Source organism: Pygocentrus nattereri, chromosome 11 (genome assembly GCF_015220715.1).
Source record: "Pygocentrus nattereri isolate fPygNat1 chromosome 11, fPygNat1.pri, whole genome shotgun sequence".
NCBI lineage: Eukaryota > Metazoa > Chordata > Actinopteri > Characiformes > Serrasalmidae > Pygocentrus > Pygocentrus nattereri.
In genome coordinates this window covers 12496439-12523045 of record NC_051221.1, presented here as the reverse complement: position 1 = coordinate 12523045, position 26607 = coordinate 12496439, and the positions used below count along the sequence as shown (strand labels likewise).

Sequence of the window (26607 nt, the reverse complement as noted above, 5' to 3'; positions counted from 1 at the left end):
AGGTCGAGGGTCGGAAGGTGTGGATCTACCTAAACTACTGTTCTGCTCCACCACCAGCCCTTACACCACCACAGCCAGCACAACAAGAAGAACCAGGCAGTGCAGAAGACCCTACTGGAGAAGGAACCAGTGGTCCATCCAGACCACTGAGCACCAGCACCAGAGCACAAACACGTAAAACCACACCACCTGATAAGACAGACAATTCAGATTCAAGTTTAGACTTGGACTCACACTCACAACCAGATTGAGGCTGAGGAGGGTGTGTAGATGCCCAGCTGAGGTGGAATGAGTACTGATTGGGCGTGCCCGCACTCTGAGCACCAAAATGCTTCATGAAGGGTAAACGCTCACCCCCATCTGCCTCAATCTTTTATACACAGACTGGTGACTATTTGCAAGACATGCAAAAGTGTTATTCAACATAGTTTTACTGTTGACCATTGTAGCCATGAGAAGATACTGACTTTGACTATCACTGAGGGAAATACGACCACGTTTAGTTTTGATTTCTGTTCTGTTTCCTGCCCAGACACTTATACCAAAAACACTGATAACTGCAGATATGCAGTGTACATGTGTCTTAGTCTCACTACCAACACGACCCTTCCTGGGTCTGTAGACAATGGGATGAGGTATGGTGGAATACAGGTGTTAATGGCTATACATACAGGCAGTCCTCATCAAAATAGAGACAACTTCAGAATAGTCTAACTCTAATACAAGACCGTATTTCATACCCATGTTCCGTGAATTCTTATCCATTTTTCTTAACTATTAATAATGCTACACAATTAATGAACAGAACTTATGGCTTAGGAGAAGACGTTTCAGGTTATGATCCAATAGGTAGAATTTAGAATCCTGGTGTTTAAACCCAATACAACTGCCCACTCTACACCTGAAACTACACCTGAAGTAAAAACACTTTCTTTAGAGACCCAGATGAAGTGATAGCAATAGAAACTGGATTTAAAGACACAAATAGGTGGATTGACTGCATACACTACACAGTTCTCACCTTAGGTGTACGTAATTGTTATGCATGTTCCACAGCTAAGCCAATATTGACAACAGCACCATTTCCAACTTTATTAAATGATAAAAATCGCATTTCATGCCTTCTCATCATACTTAGTAGGACAACTATAAATGACTCAGTCTGTGCTAATATGTACTGGAAATCCCCATCTGTTAGGAAAACAGAACATACACCACCCATTTTTTTGGTTCATTTATTTCAGTAATTCCATTCAAAAAGTGAAACTTGTATTTCAGTAGTATATAGTGTTTATTTCTTTTAATTTGATTATATCTGACAACTAATGAAAACCCCAAATTCAGTATGTCAGAAAATTAGAGACCAATACAAAAAAAGGATTTTTTAGAAATGCTGGCCAACTGAAAATTATGAGCATGTACAGCACTCAATACTTAGTTGGGGCTCCTTTTGCCTGAATTACTGCAGCAATGCGGCGTGGTATGGAGTCGATCAGTCTGTGGCACTGCTCAGGTGTTATGAGAGCCCAGGTTGCTCTGATATTGGCCTTCAGCTCTTCTGCATTGTTGGCTCTGGCGTACTGCATCTTCCTCTTCACAACATAGATTTTCTGTGGGGTTAAGGTCAGGCGAGTTTGCTGGCCAATTAAGAACAGGGATACCATGGTCCTTAAACCAGGTACCGGTAGCTTTGGCACTGTGTGCAGGTGCCAAGTCCTGTTGGAAAATGAAATCTACATCTCCATAAAGTTGGTCAGCAGCAGGAAGTGGAAGTGTTCTAAAACTTCCTGGTAGATGGCTGCGTTGACCTTGGACCTCAGAAAACAGTGGACCAACACCAGCAGATGACATGGCACCCCAAACCATCACTGACTGTGGAAACTTTACACTGGACCTCAAGCAACATGGATTCTGTGCCTCTCCTCTCTTCCTCCAGACTCTGGGACCTTGATTTCCAAAGAAAATGCAAAATTTACTTTCATCAGAGAAGATAACTTTGGACCACTCAGCAGCAGTCCAGTCCTTTTTGTCTTTAGCCCAGGCGAGACGCTTCTGACGCTGTCTCTTGTACAAGAGTGGCTTGACACAAGGAATGCGACAGCTGGAACCCATGTCTTGCATACGTCTGTGCCTGGTGGTTCTTGAAGCACTGACTCCAGCTGCAGTCCAGTGTTTGTGAATCTCCCCCACATTTTTGAATGGGTTTTGTTTCACAATCCACTCCAGGGTGCAGTTGTCCCTATTGCTTGTACAGTTTTTTCTACCACATCTTTTCCTTCCCTTCACCTCTCTGTTAATGTGCTTGGACACAGAGCTCTGTGAACAGCCAGCCTCTTTAGCAATGATCTTTTGTGTCTTGCCCTGCTTGTGTAAGGTGTCAATGGTCTTTTGGACAACTGTCTAGTCAGCACTCTTCCCCATGATTGTGTAGCCTACAGAACTAGACTGAGAGACCATTTAAAGGCCTTTGCAGGTGTTTTGAGTTAATTAGCTGATTAGAGTGTGGCACCAGTTGTCTTCAATATTGAACCTTTTCACAATATTCTAATTTTCTGAGATACTGAATTTGGGGTTTTCATTAGTTGTCAGTTATAATCAACAAATTAAAAGAAATAAACACTATATACTACTGAAATATATCAGTCTGTGTGTAATGAATGAGAATAATATACAAGTTTCACTTTTTGAATGTAATTACTGAAATAAATGAACTTTTCATGATATTCTAATTTTATGACTAGCACCTGTATATGTTTTACCCGACAAACCATTGCTAGACGTTATGTGGGCACATTGTGTAGAGACATATAACAAGACTGATCTTCCAACTCTAAACTTTTCTACTTTGCTAGTAGCTAGAGCTGACATTTGGTGGTACTGCTTAACAACTACCTTAAGACCAACTTTACCTAAGATTTGGATGGGTACATGTGCCCTTGCCGTGTTTACAATGCCAATAGCTATAATTACTGTACATGACAATGCAACTCATTACAGACCCAAGAGATCAACAAATGTTCCTGGCAGCTTCGATAACACCATCTACGTTGATACTAGAGGGGTCCCTGATGAGTTCAAAGCAAGAAATGTGATTGCAGCAGGATTTGAATCAGTCTTATTCTGGTGGTCAACCATCATCAAGAATGTAGATTGGATCAACTACATCTACTACAATCAACAATGTTTCATCAACTACACCAGTCTGGCTTGCTTTTCTTGGCTAATAAAATCCTCTCACTAAGGACAGGCCTTTGTTATAACATAATATAAATCAAATCAAATCAAATCAAATTTATTTATATAGCGCTTTTTACAACTGATGTTGTCACAAAGCAGCTTTACAAAAATGGGAATCACAGCACAGAGAATCAGACAAAACACTGAACATAATATACAGAATATACAGAATATACAGAACCCCCGTGAGCGCTGAGGCAAGGAAAAACTCCCTCAGAGCTGGAGGAGGAAGAAACCTCGGGAGGACCAAGACTCACATCTAAAGGGGGGACCATCCTACCACTGGTCAGACAACTTATAAGTTAAACATTGAAAAGTCAATTTTACATCCACGCAGTTATAACATATGTATGGACTTGGACAGTCGTCCTGCACAGTAGAAGATGTGGGTTTGATTTCACCTTAGGCCTGTTGACCTGTTACAACTTCTATAATCAATCTTCAAGTAAGATCTATTGACCAGATGAAAAACAGAGCTGCACACTCATAAATGAGTTACTTTCTCTTTAAAAAGTAAATAATCAGATCCATTTCCATTCTGAAGACGCTGATGAAAGATCTGTTAAAGTGATGCTGTGGAAGTTGTTTAGTCTGAAAGGTGGGCTTGAAGGAATCTATAAGTTGCTTACTGTAAAGAGGAGAACATCTATTATCTGACCTGTAAAAGTTTCTCTTTATTTACTTTTTAAAGAGAAAGTAACTCATTTATGAGTGTGCAGCTCTGTTTTTCATCTGGTTACAGCAGCTGCAGGCAGAGTGATCCACCATAGAGTCTGTCAGGTGGACTCTGATAATGTAGGGGTACCTCTGATGTGAATATCTGTATACCTTTCATTGCTTTTGTCTTTAACTGCTTGACCTCAGCTGGGAAGAATGGTTGGCTTATACCTCCTTACAGAACTTTTCCAGCTCTGTGTGAACGTTATTATTGATCAGCTGCTGATTATTTAACAGCTGAGACTTTCTCTCTAAGACAGTGGTATCCAGTCCCAGTCCTGGTGACCCCTTTACTCTGCACATTGTTGTGTTTTACCTGATTCAGACCATGAGGAGCTTCATAATTAGTTAATGAGTTGAATCAGGAGGGCCAGATGAGAGAAAATACAAAATAGTGTTCATAATTTGGGGTGAGCAGCACTGAGCTTGGCAACTGCTGCTCTAGAGTATGATGCTGTTCTTGGAGATCAGACCCAAAGCATTCAAAGTCAGAGCTTGGTGCAAGTTCATCACTACATGGCGCTACAACATGAAAAAAGTGCTGTGCAGACCAAAGGTTGCCCGACTGACATGAAATTTGGTCCCAGATCAGAATTTATGTGGTTATTGTCAAATTTGAAAAAACATTGCCATCTTTGGCCAATGAGATTTCAGCAGGTATTTGACAGCCTTAGAATTGGCCAATAACTACGAAATTTGGTACAGATCTCCAGGTATGGGCTCTCTACTGCCAATTGAAGTATGACCTGTATTGGCCAATGGGTGGTCAATACATTAAAAATTTTAAAAGTACTGAAGCTTAGAGTCTGAAAGTTAAAAAAATATTTAAAAATTTGGATTTTTGAAGCTTGTCTGCAACTTGTCAATGACCCCACCTTGGCAGTTTTTATAACTCCATTATCCACACATACATAATCTGACTGAGACCAAAACTGGTACATCTATATAGAATCATATTCTGAGAAAAAACTAAAATACTCAAGTCTTCAGTTTGAACAACTTTGCCATCAGACGCGTTTGACTAAATTGTACCAGTAATCAATTGTGATTTATATATACTTTTATGACAGTGCAAATTCAGTTGTTTTATTACATTTTTCAGTGTTATTGTTTCTGAATCTTATTCAGTGAAACTCACAGCAGCCCTCATCCCACTGAGACCCCCAAACTCATTCCTGAGTACTGTTTAAACTCCATTCAGAATGATCAGGAAGAGTAGACAGTGTGGTGTGTTTGGCTAGGAGCTGAAGAGGGAGATGAAGGCTGCTGTTGAAATGCAGTGAAATAATGGAACATCATACAATCTCAAACTGAAATGTCCAGCAGTGAACAGCTGTATAATCTCCATTTATTCATTACTGCATTATTTTATTCATTTAGAACTGAATCCTGAATCATTTCTGTTCATTCAGTGTCTATATTTATCAAACTAACTAACTAATATTTACCTGCTAATAAAGTTAGTCCTATAGAAATCATGGCCTGCAGTTCCAATCCCAACTATATTGATCAGGTTATTAATAATGGTGGTGTGAGTCTGTGGTGTAAATAAAAATTTAATAGAAAAACTCAATCAGCCCGTTTAAACAACCTAATCAATATATATCCACATTCAGATGATAGCACTAACACCTTAGATCAAAAATTTGGACTACTCAATATAAGATCACTAAACTCAAAATCAGTCATCCATCCATCCATTTTCTAAGCCACTTCTCTATCAGGGTCGCGGAGGGGTGCTGGCGCCTATCCCAGCAGTCTTCGGGCACAAGGCAGGATAGAACCTGGACAGGTCGCCAGTCCATCGCAGGGCAGACAGACAGACACAGACAGTCACCTACACACTCACACCTAGGGGCAATTTAGCATGTTCAATTGGCCTGACTGCATGTCTTTGGACTGTGGGAGGAAACCGGAGAACCCGGAGGAAACCCACACAGACACGGAGAGAACATGCAAACTCCCAACCCGGTCTCACTCCCTATGCGTATGAAATCGTACGCAAAACTAAACACTGGGATGCGTACTCATGCGTACGCAGAGAGCTGCGTACAAATGTTACGCCGCTATCAAATACATGTAAATACTCGCCGATTCCCGACAAATCGATCCCTAGGCTATATTTAGGTGTCCAAACTGATCGTAGTATCTACTCTGTACAGTATATTAACGCAAACGCTAAAAAAAGATGAGACATTTGACGTTTTACGAGTTGAGAGAGAGAGACATAGAGAGAGATGCACTTACTGAGCGAATGCCCAGAATACAGTGGGATTCGGTCAGAATTCTTCACTAAAAAGACCAACATAATCGCTTTATTAAAACCCTTCCTGAGCAATGATGTCTGAGGTAAATATAAGCGTGCTATACACTGGAGCACAGTATGTTCAGGCCTGCCACAGAGTAAGGGACGGAGATACACACCAATGAGCACACACGTTATTATTAATTAATAATAATAATAGTATTAATATTAGTAATTAATATATTATTCATAATTCTGTTATTAATTAATAAACTATGAGAGTTTAATAGTTTCATAGTTTAGGGTTTGTTCGGTTTGTTTTTGGCTACTTTTTTCTGATGTGTGGAGACAAACGTAATTTTCACCTAAACGTATTCCTTCTTTTATTCTCTGTTTCTGGTTCTTCTCAGGTTCTGATATGCCTAAATGAACTGATTAGTATCCAAGCTCAAATAATGATGGATTTTACATCTTCAGAAGTGATGTGCGAGGTTGCCAATTTAACAAAGGAATTTACTTTTAGTCATTCTTGTTCGTTTTAGTTAACCTCACTTGTAACAGGAATTCATTCATAATAGACCACGTATGGAAACATCCCAATATATGTATGTATTTAGTTAACAAGAATGTGCTCAGACAAAGACTCTTACTGTGAAGTTCTGGTTGCATTGGTAAGGTTGCTATCCAATTTGAGCGCGATTGCGACCATCGATATCAAGGTTTTGAAGCAAAGATCGTTTAAGGGAGGGTCTAAGTTAGGGCACTACATTTCATACAGCCTCATTTATGAAAGCTAATGCATTGAAGTGAAAGTGAGCGCCCCCCATCTTTCGGACTGTGTGCACTTCCGCCCGATCCTCTGGACACGGAACCACAGCTCGCTTTTCCCTCCACACGGTGAGTGTGTAAGCAGTCCGGTGCTTAACTTGACTTCGTTTTAATAACAGACACATGCAATTCTGAATACATTAACAGTTTTTTTTCATTAATATAAACTTAAATAAAATGCAATATTAAGTAGGAGCTCGGTTTAACATCCCAAGAGTATAAGACAAATGTGCACAGTCTGGTCATGCTGCTAGCTAAACTAGTAAACTAGCTTAGATTAGCTAGCATGCCTTTAATAAACTTGAGATTTTAATCACTCTTCCTTTTGTAAGTATCGCAATTTCTATAAAGTTATGTTGCCCTGTGCACCATGTAGTAGTTTACTTTTGACATGCTAAGAATGCGTGTCGGTGTTTAACAGGTGAAAATGTTCTTTGCTAGCTAGCATTAGAGCTGGCCTAATTAGAGCATGTGCCTAATATGTATACCTAAATAATCCACAGGTCTACACTAACATTACTCAAACTGTATGTCCATTAATGAATGATATAGAAATGACATTACAGCTAGAGCTGGTTGATATGTGAATTGTGAAAACATGAGTAAGAAGTTTTCATGATACGTGGTAGTATTTAATAAATGAGTTAAAATATTTTCAGAGTATAAACGCACAATGATATTTTCACACAAACATTTCACACACTGTGCTCTACCAAATCTAGTTGGAGAGGCCTAATTACTTTTATTACTGACAGTATCTGCAATATGCTCCGAAAAATTATATGGTAACATTAAATGTTTTGACATCTTTTTTTTTTCTTTTCACAGACCTTTCAGATCCCTCCTCACATCCATCTATCTCTCTATCCTTTATAGCGACCCAACGGCACTTTTAAGAGCCACTCGTCTGTCTGTCTATCCATACATCCATTCATCCATCCATATATCTGTCTGTCTGTCTTGGTGTTTATCTGTCTACCTGTTTATCTGTCTGCATTGTCTGTGTGTGTGCATCTGTTGTCTGTCTGTGTATCTGTAGGTGTCATATTTTTGCCTTCATTTACACCATGGACTCTGAAGGAGACTCTGGTAATAAATTCCACAAGCTTCTTCAGGAAGCACAGAGACTTGCAGCAGAGCTCAATCCAAAATTGGTAATACTGTGTTTTTTTTTCTTTTTACATGTTGTGGTAACAGTATGAGCATGGCATGATCTTTATTATGGATATTTACTGAAGCAGTTTAATGAGCCTGGGTATGTGTACTAATTTTTATTTTACAATCATAGGCAAAGAAAAGAAGGTCGGCAAAACCCGTATCTGGTGTTGTTAGTTGGAGACAGAGGGATAATTCAGGACAAATTATTCCAAAATTTCCCCCAAAGACTTATAACTCGACTACACGTAATAAATGTTCTTTTTGGTCTCTAAATTTGAATTGTACAGGTCTTCTGATAGTTTAATAATGAAAATGTACCTTGGTCTCACATTGCTTTTTGTTCCAAACTCAGGTAAAAGGAGCAGTTCTGAAGTGGCTGAACCAGTATTTCAGCAGCCTGAGCCAACACCTTATGGTCAGTAGAAATCTGTTACACAGATTATACATACCTAACTGTTAGTCACACATTTAATAATTTAGTAATATTTTTTGTCTTACATTTACAGATAGTGCTCAAGAACTTAATGCACTGCAAGACATTCTCAGGGACATTCCTCCACAAGAGAAGGGCACTGTGCCACTAAGCTGGGCTGAACGGCAAGCTCAAAGCTCAGAGAAGTGGAATGCTTCTAGATCAGCCATGGTTAAAAACATATTTCTCGCAGAGCACACAGACACCTATATCTGTGACATCTGCCTGCAAAACACATCTGTTGTGAGGTGCAGAGATTGTTTGCCAAGACAGTTCCTGTGCAGTTCCTGCGATACACAGATACATCAGCACATCCTCCATAACCGAGAAGCCATGTTTGAGGGATTCTATCAACCCTTAGCCCCAAACATGATCATTCAACTTCAAAATGATGGGTCACACCAGATAAAGCATGAAGGTTTTAAATTCTTTTAAATAGTTGTGCAATGTGTTTGCCATCTGTTTTTTCAGCTCTGATTAATTTTGTTGCCATTAATTTTTTTCTTCTGTGTTTTAGTTCGACTGTTGCCGGTTCGTCTACCTCAACAGTGTACCTGTTCTCCCAGTCAGCTAAAGCTGACCTGTGGCAAAGAGGTCATCCTTGTTGGAATTAATGGTAAGTACTTGGTTCAGTTCAATTAAATGCAAACGACTGAATTCATGCTGCTTACACAGCTCTTTTTGATTTCAGGACGGTACCAACTAAATTTGCCAACATTGAGCTGTTCTCAGTGCATGAAAAGCTGGACCACTGGACTTGATGAACTAGTACAATGTGGATATTGGCCTGCTACCATCAACCACCAGACCATCTTCCATGTAGACCTGTTCCAGTCTTTCCAGGATCTGAAGCAGCTGGCTCCTGGGCTTTCTCGTCAAGCATTTATTGGAATGCTTGATGAAAGAACAAAGTATTTTGGCAGAGTAAGCGTGCATCATATTTCTTTGTTGTAGATCAGGGCCAGTCTTATCCACAAAGGGTCACTGTGGCTGCAGATGGTCTTTCCAATCAAGCAGAACCTATTTCTATTTGTTTAAAGGTGCTGTAGAATACATTTATCTATTTTACATTATTCTCTAATTTGTACATAGAAGGTATGCGACCTTGGTTGGGGTGAAAAATGCCCACATGAGGTTTTTACATGCCCATTTACAGGTTAAAATGTGTTGGTGGTTCTTGTTATATTTTGAGGTAAGGAACTCTGGACCTGGATGCCCTGATAGTTTTGCACAGTTTGGTAATTTTATTCCTGCTCAAGCACCCCTGGTTTAACTCATCAGCTAATTACTTTACTGTGCTGTACTCTGGCCGTCAGTGTGGTGTATAATGTGTGGTACACAATGTGTTGAAGTATTTTTTAATTACATGTAATGAAGAAATGTATGTGTACAATTAGTTCATCACCTTTGTGTTTTTTCTGTTATTTTGCAAGACCGGAAAAATATGTGGTGACACATTCCAGCGGTCATTTCTGGAGTGGTGCTACGCGCAGCATGAGGTGGACAAACTGTTGGAAGTTGAGCCCTTCCGGTGTACAGCATGTTCACCACAAATGCATGCTGTATCAGTGGATGGAAATAGAAAATTATACCGATTTAAGAATGCATCAGGGTATGAAGTTGTGTTCAGAATACTTCTTTTTTCAAACAGAACACATGTTGTTTCAAAAGCTGTTCATGTTTGTAGCATTACAGAAATCTAGCTTTTTCTATTGTGCAGAAGTGCCACAAAGGGACTTTTTGATGGCACCTTCCTGGCCAGAGATGAGGAGGTGTCAAGTTTTGTTGCTCAAATCCAGCAGGCAACCAAACATGTAAATGTACACTAATGTTTTTTTTTTTTTAAGAATTTATATTTTGTGTTCATTGATCTGTTTAAATTAATTACTTATTTGTGTAACACATTCGTTTTTCTTTTCTAATCCTTGCATTTTTGTGCTGTTTTATTTAATTATAGACTCCTGGGAAAGGAATGTGCGGATCATCACAATGGACAGCTGCAAAAGAGCATTCTGGGAAATCTGCCTCAAAAATTGATGAGGAGGGGCTGGAAATCGCTGTGTGCCGGCATGGGGTGCTTTTGAGAGCACTGAATATGTTCAGAGGGGAGATTTATGCTTACCCTCTGTATCTGCAGAAGGAACTGTCCCCCTCAAATGTTTCCTTTTTCTGTTCAGATGTGGCATGCAAGTATTATCCGTATTTGGAAAAGGTCTCCAATAAGTGCTCTGAACTGCAGGGACTATTGGAGATGCATCCACTTCTTTCAGTGATGCATGCCAAAGCACACTCCTGGACATGTGAGGTAAGCAAAGGTTGTATAAAATCTCAACAGCTATGTGAAAACTGTTGGCTAAACAAACCAAAATATGAATTTTAAATCAATTTGAAAACTATTCCCAAGATTTCTCAAAAACTGTGTTACAGTTGAAATGGGGTGGACGCAATCAAGAAGGCGCTGGCAATACCATTGGTGAGGAAGTGGAGCAGGTAAAGATAATTTAAAGCACTATGTAGCTGTTGAAGTGTAGAGGTTGTAATGAGACTTGATAGTTCGAGCATGATAATGAAAAATTACTGACATTTATATCTATGTTAGGTAAATAGCTTCCTGTCCAGGGCTGCTATCTCCACAAAATACATGTCTAAAGGTGGTAAGTATTTTTTGGTATACAATAAACCCATCACATGTATTTGTGATACACAGCCATTGAAATTACAATGAAGTTAAATGTTTCAAACTTTTTGTTTACAGGAAGAACAGACATGCTCACAGTTCTGGCAATGGGGTGGAACAAAAAGAAAATGAGTAACATGGACAAAATATTGGCCCAAAGATATGCTAAGGTACCCCATTTAACTGACTGGAACTGTTCTTAACGCTTTTAAAATGTTACTGAATACTGAAAAATGTTTGGTGATATGATTTGGTAATATTAAAGGCCGTCCAGAGAGTGGCAGATGATAAGCTTAAGCTGGAGGAGCTCAAAGCTGAGTTAAGGATTGATGATGCTGTTATCCAACAGTGGGTCACTGAGGTGCAACACTGGCCTGAAGGTAATATACTGAAGTAAATATTGATCTTGTGTCCTTATTCAGTAATATTTTATTCTAAAGTCACTTTTTCCTAATAGCAAATTCTAGTTTGGAGGGTGAAGCCTCAAGGGAGGTCATTCTGAAGAAGAAAATTGAAGGACTGTACCTTAGTGTCATGCAGAGGAAACATCGCCTTTACCGTCAGACAGGTATGATTCCTCATTATTTAGCAATTTTTCTTTCAGCCAACTGATTGTTTCTTTCTTTTGTAATGTACTAAACATAACATCATGTAAATTATGTAAATATTGTTGTGCATGTTATTCAGGTCTTTATATTCAGTTCAGGTCAACTTTATTGTCATTATGCCTATATAGGATTGTACAGTACAACAAAATACTGTCAGCCTATTTCTCCAGTGAAGTGAAAGTGAATAGTGATATTGATTAAGTAAACTTTGAATAAGTAGACTGATATTTTCTTCCGCAGACAGCAACAAGAGACGACATAAGATGCGCCAGAAAATTGCAGAGGAAAAGGCAGCTTTATCTTCTGCTATTGAAGAGCTACGTGAACAGACGGACATCATTCTGCCTGCTGTTGATGAGCTTCTCTTGACTGAAAATTTTGTGTGGTCCTGGACTTATCTTGGACCCAGTAAGAACATGTACAATACAGAGCTCAAATGTAGCTTTTGCATACTAAATACATCCTAAATAACTGCTTGTGTTGCTTAATAGGTAGAGCCAGCACTTGCCAGACCTGCCAACCTTTACGCATTTTGCGTAGCAGATACGCATTTAGACATCAAACTACGCTGCTACGATTTGTCACTTCAAAATACGAGAAAAGCCATCGATGGCTTTGAGTTCAACTGTCTGTGCATTTGCGCACTGGGCAGGTTGTCTATGGGTGTAACTGCATTGGGCAGCAACCAGTTGGGAAGACTTTGACCAATCATAGTGGTAGTTTTAAACTCTTCAAACAGGCTACAAGCGGAGAGCCGTCAAAACGAAAGTAACGAATTTAGTTTTCATCCCTCTCAGTCCATCTTCATACTGTGACTGGTTTTAAAGGGAGGACTGTACTAAACAGTTTCAGAGGTAACTGGCAGGATATGGGAATTGTGAATTGTCAATGTCAAAACTAGGCAACTCAAAAACAAGATGCAAAATATAAACTTTTTTTTTTTTTAAGTTTTAGCATTTCGCTTGTGTAAATATCCCCCTGCGAGCGTGAATGTGAAACTCGTGAGCACAGCAAGAAGTCCTGCGTGCGTGTTTATCATCATGTTGCGCTCAAACCGCCTTTTTCATTCTCGATTGTCTTCGCACGCCATGTGTCACCTTCGACTGCTTTCTGTGCTCGAGTGAAATGTTTGTGAAATGTTCGAGTATTGGATTGAGATGTTTTTGTTTTTTATGCATGCATTCACTGATACCTGTTGCCCGAGTGCAAATGTACCTGACCTTGTGCCGTGCCTTGCTGTGATGTGCTGTGCCACCCCACCGCAAGAAGTTGCTACTCAAAAAGAATTCCCAGGTTGGCAGGTCTGACTTGCTGTAAGCTTACATATTTCTATTTCTTTCTATGAACAGCTGATCTCAGAACAAAGAAGGCCATCTTTGACCAGGTGATGGTGATCAGGAGAATGCAAGAGGAGGAGCAAATTGTAGTTCAGGAGATGAGGAGGCACTTGAACTCCCTCATAGGTGTTGCTGGGAGTCTAAAAACCTTACTGCTGGACCAAAGTAAGTTTTTCATCATTGCAGTTAATAGCATTTTTGTAGTATGTAGTCAAGAGTATGCAACTTGATTGAAGGACTATTTGTGCTTCAGCAAAACCTGGTGTGGGGGGCATTGTTAATCTGCTTTTTCATCCAATTCTTAGGCAATGGCGCACACTGTGGATATCACAGCATGTTGAGGAGGAGATTGAGTGTTGTGAATGCCCAAGTACATCACACAAAAGCATCATTCAGCTTGGCTCTTCATGGAGAAATGACATCCCAAGATATGCTGTCTGAGGACAGGGAGGAACAAGTGTCAGATGTGGAGGACACATCTGATGATGACAATGACATTGATTCTTCATAAGTACATTGAGATTATTAAATACCCATGTCTAGTTCTTTGGGCTTCAAAACAGCTTATGGTGCATGATGTGGTGCATTATCACCACATCATTTACAGGTAGTTCTCGACTTACGTCCATTCGACTTTACGACCGTTTTATGAAAGGTGAGCTACGAATTTAAGAATTAAGAATTTAACTTATAATTCGTGCTTAGTTCTTTTTCTCAAATGAAAAGCGAATCAACAGCCGAATTACAACCGAGACTTGCCTAAATAGTAGCGGCCGTTGGCGTAGTGCACTACTTAGGCTTGCTTTCTAGTGTTGTAGTACGCGGTTTGAGATTCAGCTAAAGAGCGCACAATGGAAGAGAAGAGTATTTTGATTGACACTGGAAAAAAACAATCACGATCGGCACTCGGAATAACAAGGGGTTGACCATCATCCCGGAAGATATGTTATGTTCTGAATTGCAATTAGTGTTTTACTTTAAATTAACTGTAAAAAAAAAAGAAAGTGTATTAATAGACGCTTCAAATGACATAAAATGAACAAAGAAAAGTATGACATATAACAATAATAAGGAAAATGATGATAAAATATGATTTAAAGATTTTCATAACATCATTACACAGTACTGTACATATAGCCTACTCGAGTTACGTCCAATCAGCTTTACAACGGGTTTGTTGGAACCAGTCGTCGTCGTAAGTCGAGAACTACCTGTAATTGCTTTGGCCAATTCTGTGTTGGGTGGAGAAGACATCTCTGGGAGTGAAAAACACTTTTTATTATTAAATTTTATAATCTGTTCTTTTGATCACAAAAATTACAAAGGACACCTACTCATTCACGTCTTATTCGAGCTGTGCTGAATTACTATATATGTATCACAGGCCTGAGAATAGCCTGAATTAATTTCATTGTTATATCTGTGTGTATGTGTGTAATTATATAATTGAGGAGGCAGTTTTTGCACAGGAGACAAGACCCCTGAAGCTTGTATATAGTCTTCATTGTGCATATACAGTTAAATTTGCATACTATCATGAAACGCGCTGTACACTTTCCAGTGCACATAATGGATACTGCTGAATTGGTATTATTCTGTGCATTTATCCTTAGTCTAATGTTAATATGGACAATTGTCAAGAAAAAAAATGCTTTACATTGTGAATAAATGGTACTGTATCTGAATCTTTATGGTAGAGAACTTTGTCTTTTTTTATTCACCATGAAAATGCACTATACATTACATTAATCTTCAAGTTATATTAATGGGCAAACATGCTGTGCAGGAAAAGTAGGTCACCAACACAGATGGAAAATTGTGCAAACACCGTTACATAGATAATCATGACGAGACCTGTGCTGTGTATTTTTGGATCCGATAGGATTTATAGTTTTTAATAAATTTAAGTTTAAATATTTTAAAATCCCCATAGGAATGAATGGGGCAGTTTTTTAAACCGATGATGCAGCAGTAGGCCACTCAGTCTCACAGACACGCAGGGTCCCTCTCCCTCACACTCATGACACTTCTGCTAAATACACATATACACTAACATGCATGCACACACATACCCACATAGTTAGGACTCTATAGCAACCACTTGGTAACACCCTAGCAGCCACCTGGGATACCCTAGCAACTACCTAGTAATACCCTAGCAACAACATAGTAAAACTCTAGTAACCACCTGGAATGTCATAGCAACTGCCAGGTAACACCCTAGCAACTACTTAGCAACACCCTAGCAATGACATAGTAACTCCCTAGCAACTGCCTGGAATATCATGCAACAGAGGACATAGGTATTTTTTACATGCTTCAGCACTCGGCAGCCCCACTGTGTGTTTGCACGGTGTCACGGGGGGTCGGCGTCCCAGCTCTGGGGACACGACTACTCCCTCCATTCCTGCCTCCACCTCTAGGGGAGCACACTTTACACCATCCCTACCCAATTCCCAATCACCTGAGTATTAATCCAAAACACCTAGTCCTCGTTGGGTTTGGTGTCTTGTCTCCCTTATTTCCACAGGTTTCACCAGTCCAGCGCTGCGCATTGCAAAGCCTGCATATGAATGCAGCGCTGTGCCTGGTGACCTTGTGCCTGTGCAACTCCAAACTGCCACTAGAAGCAATAACATAAGAACTGGGAAGAAGGGAACATTTTTTGGTATCAGACTCCCAGTATCTCTGCCTAGGTTGTTCTGCATGATAGAAGAGTCATATATACAGTTCTTAATGCCATTTGACCCCTGGAGGTCCAGCAACACCCCCAGGAATAACAAAAATTTGCACACTTTAAAAAACTCTAATTCAGCAACTAATTCACATATAAATGTGAAATTTCATACATTGATTATTTATATAAGAAATAAAGTAGGAGGCACCTTTCAAGCTTATATGAAAATATCAAGTTTATAAAAAAATGTTTTATCATGCTGATGAATTATGTCACATATTGAATTATGTGACATGATTTATGACCCTAAAAATGTAAATAAAAACAGAATGCTCAACAGTTTCTGCCTCGGGGACGCATTGCATAGGACCCCCACATGAACATATTGCAAGCACGGACACCTAGATCAAAGGGCAGACACGTGGCAAACCTTTCAAGGTGCCCTTATGGGCTATACTATATAGAGCACTATAGGGGCAAAATCAGGCATATAACATGCTTCTGTGGCCCAACACATGAATGCAGTCACATGCTGCTGCATGGACGCATTGTAAAGTCCCCCTAGATGAACATACTGCAAGCACGGACCCCTAGGTCAAAGGGCGGAGACAGGGCCAGACAGGGCCAACCGCTGAGCGCAGCTGAACCAAAATTTAGATACATCATATTAGATACATACATACATATATTACATCATATATCATAATGTAATATGGATTTGGGTGGTGCGGGCCAATGGATGGAGGTAGCTGCACCCCCTCATAGAGTGTTACTCTTCACTATATATACATGGTTAGTCCATTGTTACAAGCACCTAGCAACAAGGGCCTGCCCACATGAACATTCTTTGTGAGTGGGATGCAAATTCACATCTATATGAACTGTGTCAAATAATGTCAATTGGGATGCAAATTCACACCTATTTGAACTATGTCATATAGATGTGAAGTAGGATCAAGAAATGGGATGCTAGTTTATTTTAAGAAATGAGCTTAAAACTCACAAACTAAGCATTAATTAACATAGTACATGTTTCACTGAAGCCATATATGTCTTCAGAGTTGTAAAATTCTACTGTACAAAACCCACCTATTTTGGTGACTTGAGTAGATTGGAATTGGGATTATGAGATCTCTGCTTTGGAGTGACCTACATTGAAAATAAGACCAGCACAGTCCAAGTTTGGGTCTCCCTAAGTCAGAGTGTGAGTTTGAAGAGGATTGGAGAAAGTCAAAATTTTGGTCCAAAAAAACCCTTTGGACCAAATTTTTGACTTTCTCCAATCCTCTTCAAACTCACACCCTGAATTACAAGGGCACAGGTATATACATGAATGGTTTGGGGTGTCCTTTGTCCTATTTTTCCTTTCACAATGCATCAAATGTCATTTGTCGTTGCCAAACTGTGCACAATGCCAAATGCCATATGCACTTATCCACTTAGCCCTCTACCACATACCACCATGCATGCTGGCCTTTTGTGTTCCGATGACAAACCAGATGGTCCCTCTCCTCCTCTAGCCCGGATGATGATCCATGTCCATGATTTCCTTATTTACTTCTGAAACTCTGGGATGCTCTTTTATATCCAATCGTGTTACTGATCTGTTTTTATCATTACACAACTTTATCGTTTATGTTGAAGTACACAGCCAGTGTAGAACAGGGCCATGTCTATAAACCTGCGCAATACACTTCATGGTACAAAAATAACCCAACCATTAATTTTAAAGTATAATGATGTTTTAGAATAAGTGAAAATCATTACAAATCTAATGTTGGTGTAAGCATGTGACTGACTAATCAATAAAATAAGTGATAATGACCCAACAATGCCCCAGAGCTTTCTGCAGGTAATTGTATGACCAAAAGTTTTGATTGTTACTTTTGGCAAAACAGACAATATAGTGTATCACTGAAATTGCGAACATGACTGATTCTGAGAATGTGGTGCTACAAGTTAAGAACAATTAGAAATACAACATGAAGTTTTACAATATTATATCAATTTTAAGTGATATGTAGGTAAAGAAAAGGTGTGTGGGGTAAACACTTTAATTCCACATACAAGTATTGTTTTAAGATGTTGCACAATATCTTTATTGAACAATAATAACCTTATGAATGACAAGGGTAATGATGAATAAATAACACATCACCTAGAAATAGTTATGCTAAACATCAAAATTCCAAAATGAATAATTTAGAGTATTATTTCAAATCATTACTACGGGAATATCTCGTTGAAAGGCTCCCATGTGTCTTTCCACTTGATGCCACTGCAAAAAAAGAAAACAAAATATAAGGCATCACATTACGTAAAATACATTCTTATAAATCGGAGTGTGAATAGAAATGAGCCTTGTAATCCTCTCTATCCTCCGCAGTGACTTGCTTATGTAAGTACATAAACTTTCACATTTTAATTTCAGAATTAAATCACAAATGACAAAGTTCACATACCACCCAGAACACTGCTGCCAACGGACTTTGACCTCTTTTGTGCCCTATGATGAAATATAAATTATTCATTACACTCCACAGTCCAATTACAGTGTTACTGACCTGGTCTCGCTACAAATACACCACAACATCTTCTAAGACATTATGCTGAATCGACACACAATACCACAGTGGTTTCATTCAGTCTAGGACTTGGCTACAAATATTGTCATCTCAAAGACAGAACAATAAACAGCATCAGTTTCAAGATAATACTCATCATAAAATCACAAGATTTATACACCTCAAAGTAAAAAACATTATGACCACTCACAGATGAAGCAAACACCGATATTATGACAGTGACGCATGTCAAGGTTTGTGATACATTACAACTGAACAGTTGCTTCTCATAGTCAGCATGTTGGTTCTAGGGAGAAATCGGCAAGATTGAAGACCTGAGTGACCAAATCATCAGAAGCCTGGGCATCTGGAGCATCTCAGAAATGGCAAATCACAAACCTGCAAGAAGGTGTTGGGTGCTCAAAGCTCATTGATGAGACAATGAAGGCTATATTGTCTGGGCTACTGGGTCACAAATAATAATAAAAAAAAAAAAACATTTAATACTAGCTACACAATGTATTGCACCTTGCTGCAAATTTACCCCTGTGGGATAATAAAAGGCTATCTTATCTTATATGTGGCTGTTTAGCTGTAGCTAAAGTCCTGTCAGAGTGTCCAGGCTTGTCCCATGCGCCCACAATGCGTCATGAGAATCATACCTTGGAACAATGAAAGAAGGTTGTCTGAGGGTTGCTCAATTTGACACATTCCACCTCCCTAAACATTGTTATGGGTCAGGTACAGGTTCCCTGATGGCAGTGATATCTTTCAGGATGACTCCTAATAATGCATCCTGCCACACTGCACACCGTTTGGGAACGGTTTGAGGAACATGCAAAAGAGTTCCCTGACCTCCAGATCTTAAGCAGATTAAGCATCTGTGCTTAATCATTTGTGACATCACATTAAGCATTTGTGATGTACTGCAACAGCAGGTCCTATCCAGCAGCTCTACTTTGCAACTTACAGGATGCAAAGGATTTGCAGTTAATGTCTGGGTACCGTATACCACGGAGCACCTTCAGAGGCCTTGCCTCAGCATGTTGGAGCTACTGTGGTGGCATGCGGCATATGGTCAACAGCATATAAGGCATGTGGTCATAATATTTTACCTCATCAGGGTGTTTGGTGTACCAGACATTCAGAGAACACCTGTAGCTTTAAACATGTTTATACCAGGGTAGAACTGAGTCTTAAGTCAGAGCTGAATTACTTTTAATGTGTTCTTGGATTGGATACGTAGATGATTTGTGACGATGAGACATTCATTTTGGAATATAGCCTATATTTTTTCCCACTGTGCATGTGTTTATCCTAACACATCATAAAAATAGGACCCTTTATCTCAGTTTGCATTCAAAAGATGAATTTCCTTCAGGATCTGCAATTTCCTTCAGGATTAATAAAGTGTTATCTTATCTTATCTTATACACTGAAACAATGATCACTCACCTCTTTTGATACCCTCTGTGATAAAATTTTTTGGACTGGGTAGGTGTCAGCCATAGTGTGGACAGGGCATTCTAAAGTACAAACAGTACAAATTTCATTATGACCAGCTTTGTTAATGTATGTAGTCATATATTTAGATTAATTAAAGCAATGTCCTATAATGCAGTGGTTCTAGTACTCAGGGCCAACCTTTTGCTGTAAACCTACCAGATATCCAGTGTTTGTAATGTACAGGTGCATCTCAATAAATTAGAATTTCATCATAAAGTTGATTTATTTCAGTAATTCAATTCAAAAAGTGTAAGCCATATATTGTATAGATAGACAAACGTAGTGATCTATTTCAGGCGTTTATTTCTTTTAATGTTGATGTTCATGGCTTACAGTCAATGAAAACCCAAACGTTATTATCTCAGAAAATTAAGGTTTTCTAAGCCTTTAAAGCGGTCCCTTAGTCTGGTTCAATAGGCTACACTAGCATGGGAAAGACTGCTGACTTGACAGATGTCCAGAAGGCAGTCGTTGACACCCTCCACAAGGATGGGTAAGCCACAAAAGGTCATTGCTAAAGAAGCTGGCTGTTCACAGACAAAAAGGACTGGACTGCTGCTCAGTGGTCCAAGGTCTTGTTTTCAGCTAAAAGTAAATGTTGCATTTCATTTGGAAATCAAGGTCCCAGAGTCTGGAGGAAGAGTGTAGAGGCATACAATCCAAGCTGCTTGAGGTCTAGTGTTAAGTTTCCACAATCAGTGATGGTTTGGGCAGCCATCAAAGCAACCTGGTCTTCCATAACACTTCAGCAGTGCCACAGACTGATCGCCTCCATGACACGCCGCACTGATGCAGTAATTCATGCAAAAAGAGCCCTGACCAAGTGTTGAGTGCATATACTGTACATACTTTTCAGTAGTCATTTCTGTATTAAAAATTTTTTTAAAAATTGGTCTTATATAATATTCTAATTTTTTAAGGTAATGACTTTTGGGTTTTCATTGACTGTAAGCCAGAATTACCAACATTAAAAGAAAAACACTTGAAATAGATCACTATGTTTGTCATGTATCTATACAATATATAAGTTTCACTTTTTGAACTGAATTACTGAAATAAATGAACTTTTTGATGAAATTATAATTTTTGAGCTGCATGCACCAGTATTTGGTACTATGCAAATGTTTCAGGCACCTGAGAAAATATTTCTGAAATATTACATTCTTCTTAATATAATCAAATAAACTAGTCTAGGTAAAAATAATTACAATTTCAGTTATACATCAATTCAATTAAATAGATGAACCCAATAGAACCCCAGATTGTGAGAATATGATTTTACCACTTGGGTTGATCTTTATTCTTCTTTTCTTGCAGGGAAAAGTACGATTAAATGTCGAGCTGGACACTAGATGAAAGAAAACATATTAGTAGTTAGAGCTGTGACATCGAAATTTTCGCTGCAGCACAAGCTGGCTGAGTTGTGACATCAATGCATTCTGGCTGAGTGAAGACATCAACACAACTCTTATTTAGAAGTAAACAGGCAAACTATATAACTATGCATCTATATAACTACACATAAAATTAGTCTAAATAGTAGTGTTAAATATTTTTTTTACATGTATTGTTACCCTGCATTTTATTTCTGCTTCATATGAGTTCAAAACAAGTAGGCCATATAAACACATTTCATCTCAGTGTTCTATTCATGTCTCAAATAAACCACATGGTCACCCATGTGGTTCCAACCTGGAGAAACTACTGTCTCACTTGCACTGTCATTGTTGTTCAGTTGCTACATAGAAAACAATGCAAAACAACCAAGGTATTATAAAGTTTAAGGAGGGAAGACTACAAGTCTGAACCTGCTGGTTCCTTCAGTGAATGTTAAGGAATCTAATACTTATTTTCATTCGCAGTTCAATAAGAGTGATCTGAAACAATGACAAATATAACAACATTATTTCTTCATCAGAATTATTATTTGAATATACATATACATTACAGATACATACATAAAATTATGATTACACAAATACGAATCTAATAAAGGTTAGATTTGTTTCCAATGATACAATAGTTTTATTAACTGTACCGATGTGGGTGCTAATTGTTTGACGATTTGACAAACGTTTCATTCATCTACTTTACTAGTTTATGGGATATTTAAACACGGCTAGGTCTGCATTGCGGGTGTCAGTTGCTTAATAGGCAAATGATGGGCATGGGTGCCATTGTTCAACAACTAAACAGACTATCAAGTTTTCATGGTAAACAAGAGGCTAGCTGTTTTTGCTAACTCTCTGCTGAAAGTGAAAATGTAATCTTAGATTGTTTTGTCTGTCGTATTATTGCATAATGACTGATTACAGTTCAATGCAATAACCTTAAAAAGTATAGTGAAGCTAATAATTTACCATTTGGTGTTACTTCTTGTGTTCTTTTCTTGCAGGGGTACTTGTCTGTGGAATTCCCATTTCCAGATGTAACAGGGGAGAGAATTGGATTGAGTTCATCTAAAGAGCTGCTGCGGGGCTCAGGAGGAGCTGAAAAGCTGGGGCTAGCCTCAGGACCATCTGAAGAGAAGGGGCTGGTCTCAGGAGCATCTGAACAGATGGGGCTGGTCTCAGGATCATCTGAAGAGCTGGGGTTGACTTCCAGATTAAGAACCACTAAGTTGAGGAAAATATTTTATTAACTACAGTTCCACAGAATGCATGACCGATAATACAAACCTCTCGTGTTTCATTCATGGTGCCAAGTACATCGCCAATATATTTTACAAGTTTACAGTAATTGACCGTTGTGTAGATTGTGCTGCACAATTTATCAGCAAACCTCTTCTATTTCCATTAACAGAAAGGGAACAATACTGGACCAACAAAGATAAAAAATTAATTGTGTCGGCCTATTGCCCATATAGTAAGTGCGTAAGATAAAAAGTCCAGTTAATGTAGCCTTCACGAACATCTATGTTCTAACTCAGTTACTTTATAGAAACCTTAATAAATTATGTTATATGAGTGAGAAATAGAATTCTGGACCCGCAAACACATTCAGTGAATGTTAAGCATTATTTTTTGGTACTTGCTTTCACTCTCAGAAGGACTGATTTTAGTTAAGAGACATACATGAATGATGCATTTTGACCAGAATAATCACTGGATTATAAAGGTGGTTGCATCTATGCCAAGGGGCAATAAACTTTTCTAGCAGCTTGGGATCACCTTACAAATGAACATTTTTATTGTTTATTGCTTAAATTTGTGACTAATCTGTATGTATCTATAAACAATGTATAAATGACTGTGTAAATACACAAATATAAAACACATTTATGAGCGTAGTGATACACCATTAACAGTTCAATGTAATAAACTGAAAGAGTAATAATAGTGAATATTACCATCTGACAGGAACTTTTGTGTTCTTTGCTTGCAAGGGTCTCACCTGTGGAATTTTCCTTTTCAGATGTAACAGGAGTAAGAATTAAGGTGTATGTAGGTTCAGTATGAAGGGGAGCAACTGAAGAGCTGGGGTTCTCTGTAGGACCATCTGAACAGCTGAAGTTGGTCTCAGGAGCATGTGAAAAGCTGGTGTTGGTCTCAGGAGTATGGGCAGAGCTGGTGTTGGTCTCAGGAGCATTTGAAGAGTTGGGGTTGGCTTCTGGATTAAGAGCCACTACGTGAAGAAAAACATTACTATAATGTTATTATAATACCACACTATTATAATGTAATGTTATAGTAATTACAGTCCTTTGAAGGACATATTAACATTCATTCCTCCTGATTTGATAAGCAGATATGAGAGACACAGAAAATGAATGAGTGAAATACTCAATGCACTTAATTTCAACATGCCTTTTAGAAGACCTTCATACAGCAAACGAATTGTAGAAATTGATGTCCTCTCCATTTCTGAAGAAAACTGCTGAGGATAAAAAACATCTGCCCTAAAATTTGTGGCCTGCCTCGTCTTCCTCCTCCCAAGAAGAAGAAGGGGGTAATAACCCAACATGTGAAACTTGTGGAGCTGTAAGTTAACAATAAGTACATATTAGTAGTATTACAAAACCCATGTATGTAAACAGTCCATGTGATTAGTTATTATTAGTTAACTTACTAGAAGATTGGTGGAATTTATCAGCTTTGAGGTGTTTCTTCCATTCAACATTTTTTGGGCCCATTCCTTTGATGCTTTGTCTTTGGCCTGCTGCAATTTCACTTTCTGGGGCTGAGAAGCCCCACACAGCTTGCAGTGTTTACAGCCAACATTTATTTGTGCCTTGCATGACTGGCAGGTCTTTTGGGTTGAACCTGGCATGGTATCCAGTCAGCCAGACAGACAGATGAACAGCCAGAAAGAAAGCCAAAAAGGTAGAACGACAGAGAGGTAGGTAGGTAAGTAGATAGAGAGATAGACAGATAGATATATAGATAGACAAACAGATAGGTAGATAGACAAATTGATTATCTATAATCAGATTATAAACGGATGTATGGATAGACAGACAGACGAGTGGCTCTTAAAAGTGTCGTTGGGTCGCTATAAAGGATAGAGAGATAGATGGATGTGAGGAGGGATCTGAAAGGTCTGTGAAAAGAAAAAAATAGATGTCAAAACATTTAATGTTACCATATAATTTTTCGGAGCATATTGCAGATACTGTCAGTAATAAAAGTAATTAGGCCTCTCCAACTAGATTTGGTAGAGCACAGTGTGTGAAATGTTTAAAAAAATATCATTGTGCGTTTATACTCTGAAAATATTTTAACTCATTTATTAAATACTACCACGTATCATGAAAACTTCTTACTCATGTTTTCACAATTCACATATCAACCAGCTCTAGCTGTAATGTCATTTCTATATCATTCATTAATGGACATACAGTTTGAGTAATGTTAGTGTAGACCTGTGGATTATTTAGGTATACATATTAGGCACATGCTCTAATTAGGCCAGCTCTAATGCTAGCTAGCAAAGAACATTTTCACCTGTTAAACACCGACACGCATTCTTAGCATGTCAAAAGTAAACTACTACATGGTGCACAGGGCAACATAACTTTATAGAAATTGCGATACTTACAAAAGGAAGAGTGATTAAAATCTCAAGTTTATTAAAGGCATGCTAGCTAATCTAAGCTAGTTTACTAGTTTAGCTAGCAGCATGACCAGACTGTGCACATTTGTCTTATACTCTTGGGATGTTAAACCGAGCTCCTACTTAATATTGCATTTTATTTAAGTTTATATTAATGAAAAAAAACTGTTAATGTATTCAGAATTGCATGTGTCTGTTATTAAAACGAAGTCAAGTTAAGCACCGGACTGCTTACACACTCACCGTGTGGAGGGAAAAGCGAGCTGTGGTTCCGTGTCCAGAGGATCGGGCGGAAGTGCACACAGTCCGAAAGATGGGGGGCGCTCACTTTCACTTCAATGCATTAGCTTTCATAAATGAGGCTGTATGAAATGTAGTGCCCTAACTTAGACCCTCCCTTAAACGATCTTTGCTTCAAAACCTTGATATCGATGGTCGCAATCGCGCTCAAATTGGATAGCAACCTTACCAATGCAACCAGAACTTCACAGTAAGAGTCTTTGTCTGAGCACATTCTTGTTAACTAAATACATACATATATTGGGATGTTTCCATACGTGGTCTATTATGAATGAATTCCTGTTACAAGTGAGGTTAACTAAAACGAACAAGAATGACTAAAAGTAAATTCCTTTGTTAAATTGGCAACCTCGCACATCACTTCTGAAGATGTAAAATCCATCATTATTTGAGCTTGGATACTAATCAGTTCATTTAGGCATATCAGAACCTGAGAAGAACCAGAAACAGAGAATAAAAGAAGGAATACGTTTAGGTGAAAATTACGTTTGTCTCCACACATCAGAAAAAAGTAGCCAAAAACAAACCGAACAAACCCTAAACTATGAAACTATTAAACTCTCATAGTTTATTAATTAATAACAGAATTATGAATAATATATTAATTACTAATATTAATACTATTATTATTATTAATTAATAATAACGTGTGTGCTCATTGGTGTGTATCTCCGTCCCTTACTCTGTGGCAGGCCTGAACATACTGTGCTCCAGTGTATAGCACGCTTATATTTACCTCAGACATCATTGCTCAGGAAGGGTTTTAATAAAGCGATTATGTTGGTCTTTTTAGTGAAGAATTCTGACCGAATCCCACTGTATTCTGGGCATTCGCTCAGTAAGTGCATCTCTCTCTATGTCTCTCTCTCTCAACTCGTAAAACGTCAAATGTCTCATCTTTTTTTAGCGTTTGCGTTAATATACTGTACAGAGTAGACACTACGATCAGTTTGGACACCTAAATATAGCCTAGGGATCGATTTGTCGGGAATCGGCGAGTATTTACATGTATTTGATAGCGGCGTAACATTTGTACGCAGCTCTCTGCGTACGCATGAGTACGCATCCCAGTGTTTAGTTTTGCGTACGATTTCATACGCATAGGGAGTGAGACCGGGTTGAAACTCCACACAGAGAGGACCCTGGTCGCCCCCCCAGGCCCTCCTTGCAGTGAGGCAGCAGCGCCACCCACCACGCCACTGTGCCGCCCCCAAAGCAGTCATTGTAAA

General features: G+C 38.8%; 2 protein-coding genes across 4 annotated transcripts; one reads left to right on the top strand and one right to left on the bottom strand.

Moving 5' to 3' along the window:
- The first annotated feature begins 5927 nt into the window (after nucleotides 1-5927).
- On the top strand, nucleotides 5928-14968 carry LOC119264234. Of its 3 annotated transcripts, XM_037542320.1 has the most exons (18): nucleotides 5928-7096; nucleotides 7856-8181; nucleotides 8316-8430; nucleotides 8538-8600; nucleotides 8692-9075; nucleotides 9175-9273; nucleotides 9349-9581; nucleotides 10091-10269; nucleotides 10378-10477; nucleotides 10615-10962; nucleotides 11085-11147; nucleotides 11257-11311; nucleotides 11413-11504; nucleotides 11600-11714; nucleotides 11792-11902; nucleotides 12183-12350; nucleotides 13292-13444; nucleotides 13585-14968. In XM_037542320.1, the coding sequence occupies exons 2-18, from the start codon at nucleotides 8095-8097 to the stop codon at nucleotides 13788-13790; spliced, it is 2571 nt and encodes an 856-aa protein (XP_037398217.1). In that variant the 5' UTR covers nucleotides 5928-7096; nucleotides 7856-8094; the 3' UTR covers nucleotides 13791-14968. The 3 variants fall into 3 exon arrangements, with proteins under 3 accessions (XP_037398217.1, XP_037398218.1, XP_037398216.1); XM_037542321.1 differs by lacking the exon at nucleotides 5928-7096 and having other exon boundaries at nucleotides 7722-8181; nucleotides 10378-10471; XM_037542319.1 differs by lacking the exon at nucleotides 5928-7096 and having other exon boundaries at nucleotides 7722-8181.
- Nucleotides 14969-18046: 3078 nt separating this feature from the next.
- On the bottom strand, nucleotides 18047-25982 carry LOC119264245 (putative uncharacterized protein DDB_G0290521). The gene is made up of 8 exons (XM_037542386.1): nucleotides 24095-25982; nucleotides 23833-24004; nucleotides 23420-23650; nucleotides 22387-22641; nucleotides 21309-21374; nucleotides 19976-20046; nucleotides 18419-18462; nucleotides 18047-18234 (listed from the first exon to the last, which is right to left on the bottom strand). Exons 1-8 carry the CDS (start codon nucleotides 24293-24295, stop codon nucleotides 18183-18185), a joined length of 1092 nt encoding a protein of 363 aa, XP_037398283.1. The 5' UTR covers nucleotides 24296-25982; the 3' UTR covers nucleotides 18047-18182.
- Between the last annotated feature and the right edge of the window lie 625 nt (nucleotides 25983-26607).

Excerpts from the sequence above, each read along its gene's own strand:
- LOC119264245 (XM_037542386.1), bottom strand. The coding sequence starts at position 24,295 with ATGCCAGGTTCAACCCAAAAGACCTGCCAGTCATGCAAGGCACAAATA. Across the intron at positions 22,642-23,419 it reads TGAAAAGGAAAATTCCACAG|TGGTTCTTAATCTGGAAGTC; the intron begins GTGAGACCCTTG and ends TCCTCAACTTAG. Across the intron at positions 21,375-22,386 it reads ACAAGAAGTAACACCAAATG|TGTCCAGCTCGACATTTAAT; the intron begins GTAAATTATTAG and ends TCTTTCATCTAG.
- LOC119264234 (XM_037542320.1), top strand. The coding sequence starts at position 8,095 with ATGGACTCTGAAGGAGACTCTGGTAATAAATTCCACAAGCTTCTTCAG. Across the intron at positions 10,270-10,377 it reads CGATTTAAGAATGCATCAGG|AAGTGCCACAAAGGGACTTT; the intron begins GTATGAAGTTGT and ends TCTATTGTGCAG. Across the intron at positions 11,148-11,256 it reads TTGGTGAGGAAGTGGAGCAG|GTAAATAGCTTCCTGTCCAG; the intron begins GTAAAGATAATT and ends TATCTATGTTAG.